The sequence below is a fragment of the Xiphophorus maculatus genome, chromosome 1 (assembly GCF_002775205.1).
Source record: "Xiphophorus maculatus strain JP 163 A chromosome 1, X_maculatus-5.0-male, whole genome shotgun sequence".
In the NCBI taxonomy this organism is placed as follows: Eukaryota; Metazoa; Chordata; class Actinopteri; order Cyprinodontiformes; family Poeciliidae; genus Xiphophorus; species Xiphophorus maculatus.
Window position 1 is genome coordinate 15,965,064 of NC_036443.1, and position 2,309 is coordinate 15,967,372.

General features: G+C 42.6%; 1 protein-coding gene across 1 annotated transcript in view; it reads left to right on the top strand.

Moving 5' to 3' along the window:
• The first annotated feature begins 1,334 nt into the window (after positions 1-1,334).
• The window catches only part of hoxc9 (homeobox C9), a 2,682-nt gene continuing 1,707 nt past the window's right edge, over positions 1,335-2,309 (top strand). Inside the window, exon 1 of the mRNA XM_005813196.2 lies at positions 1,335-2,129. Coding sequence (XP_005813253.1) covers positions 1,586-2,129 — 544 coding nt within the window. The 5' untranslated portion in view covers positions 1,335-1,585. The remainder of the gene's footprint in view (positions 2,130-2,309) is intronic.

Here is a 2,309-nt window from a genome sequence, read left to right on the forward strand (position 1 = left end):
TAGTACTTTAGTGACAACAGTAGAGAGGAGACACTGCTGTTTGTTATTGATTGTCTAGACGACATTTTTGAAGTGGATGGAATGCACCGCTGAAATAATCGGAGATAACTTTGGAACGACAATGCGCGCTTTTAAACAGTTCAATTTTTTATTTTATTTTGTATGCAATCAATATAATAATCTAAAAATTTACCGCATGAACTCTTCTTTGTTCCTCTGTTGCTATTCAGCTTGAGTTTTTAAACTAGTACTCCAAAATTACCCTGAAAAATTTTACATAGAAAAATATGTGAACTATATATATATATATATATATATATATATATATATATATATATATATATATATATATATATATATATATATATATATATATATATATATATAATCTCCAAATGAGAGTAGCCTATGTAGGACGTTGTTATTGTATTTTTCTCCTGTTTTTGTAGTGTTGCGATTTTACTAAGTCGGTGAATGGCTCCTTCTCAGGTGTCAGACATCAGAAGTGTGTTGTGAAGTAAACCGGCAGGATACAATAGTAACATTTTCAATTTTATGAACGCTTTCATGGAGTTGTATACCCCCTTATGTAAACCCCGTCATATCATCTGCTGCTCTCGGCCATTTCAATTTCATTATTTTTATTTTATTTTATTTTTTTAGCAGGCGCACACAATGGTGGCGGCTTTTATTTTTAGCAGGGATCTCAGATGCTCTCCATATTAACGATACGTTTATGAACAATCAAATGGTCCTCGTTAAAATTTATTGATGGACATAAAAACCTCGAACGGTCACTGGCCGAATATAGTTGGCTTTTTTAGTGGGCTGTGAGTCTGTAAGCCTTCGGAATCTCCTTCTCGGCAGTATCTGCACAAACCCCATTTAGGGAATGTTTGGTCTTCAGGCTCTCGTTAAAAGTCGTGCGAAATGCATCCCTTATTTTGATTCTCCCCCGTTTCCACCGTGCACGTCCCCCTGCTGCAGCTGCGGATGCTCCCGTGGAGGCTTTTCTCTTTATATATCCCTGAAAACAATAAACAGCATTCTACGAGAAGTTATAAACTCCTCACTTTATCAAATGCTGTTTTACCGAGGATAAAAAGAGCCAACGATTCAATAAACGCTTTAATGCTGTAACAGTATCTATTGAAGTAGCATAGAGCTCTGACAGAGATTAATTACACCATCAAATAGTTCCTTGCTTTAACACGCAATGTGCGCAGGTCTGTGCTACGACTGGATAAAGATCTAGCTGCAGCACAGCGCATGAATGGTTTCCTTATTTTAAAAAAAAAAGAAATGTTATGGCAATTTTACCTCTATGAGTCCAGGAATGAAGTGAAAGAACACTTTGTTTAATCCCATTTATGTGCATTGGTATCCCTGGATAAGTGGCGCATTGATCCACTGTACAATTTTTGTGGGGGTAAATATAATCACGTGTCAGCGGGTCAGCCAATGGGAGCCAGGGAAGCTTTGAGAAATAATTACCTGCCTTGATTGTTCTATGGCTAGATAAAAAAGTACACATACACTCCATATAATAAACGGATGCATGTAAAAGAGTCGGGGAGGCTTCGACATGTCGACCACGGGTCCCATAAGTAATTATTATGTGGACTCCTTGATCAACCATGAGAACGAGGATGTCCTTGCTGCGACTCGATTCTCTGCTCCCGGTTCGCACCCAGCTGGCCCCCGTCCGACGTCCCTAGTCCCGGAGTGCGCCGACTATCCTTCCTGCAGCTTCGCACCCAAACCGACCGTGTTCTCTACGTCCTGGGCCCCCGGACACTCCCAGTCATCAGTGGTCTACCATCCGTACAGTCACCAGCCGCACTTAGGCACAGACTCGAGGTATATGCGTTCATGGCTCGAGCCGATCTCGGGCGCCGTGCCTTTTCACGGCTACCCGGGGAACGGCAGACATTACGGATTGAAGCCCGACGCCTTCCAGGAGCACAGAGCCGGGGAATGCCTCAGCTCCGCCGGACGGACCTACCCGGATTATCTGTACTGCTCGTCCACTGATATGCGAGACAAGACGCCGCAGAACGTCCCCTCTCCGGAGTCGGAGCTTCTTGCGTCTGGGAAGCATAAGGAGGAGAAGCCGGAGCTAGATCCTAGTAAGTTAACGCTTCTTTTACAGCCAGGAAGCATTCTTGTTTTGGTCTGAAACTGTTGTGAAACGGAATTAGAAATGGCTTCTCCCTTTTCCTTGCGGCTCAAATGTGAAACGCCTGTGCTAGAAGGGGGAAAGCTTAAGGAACTATAAAAGACAAACGCTACCAGGCTAATATTGGGGG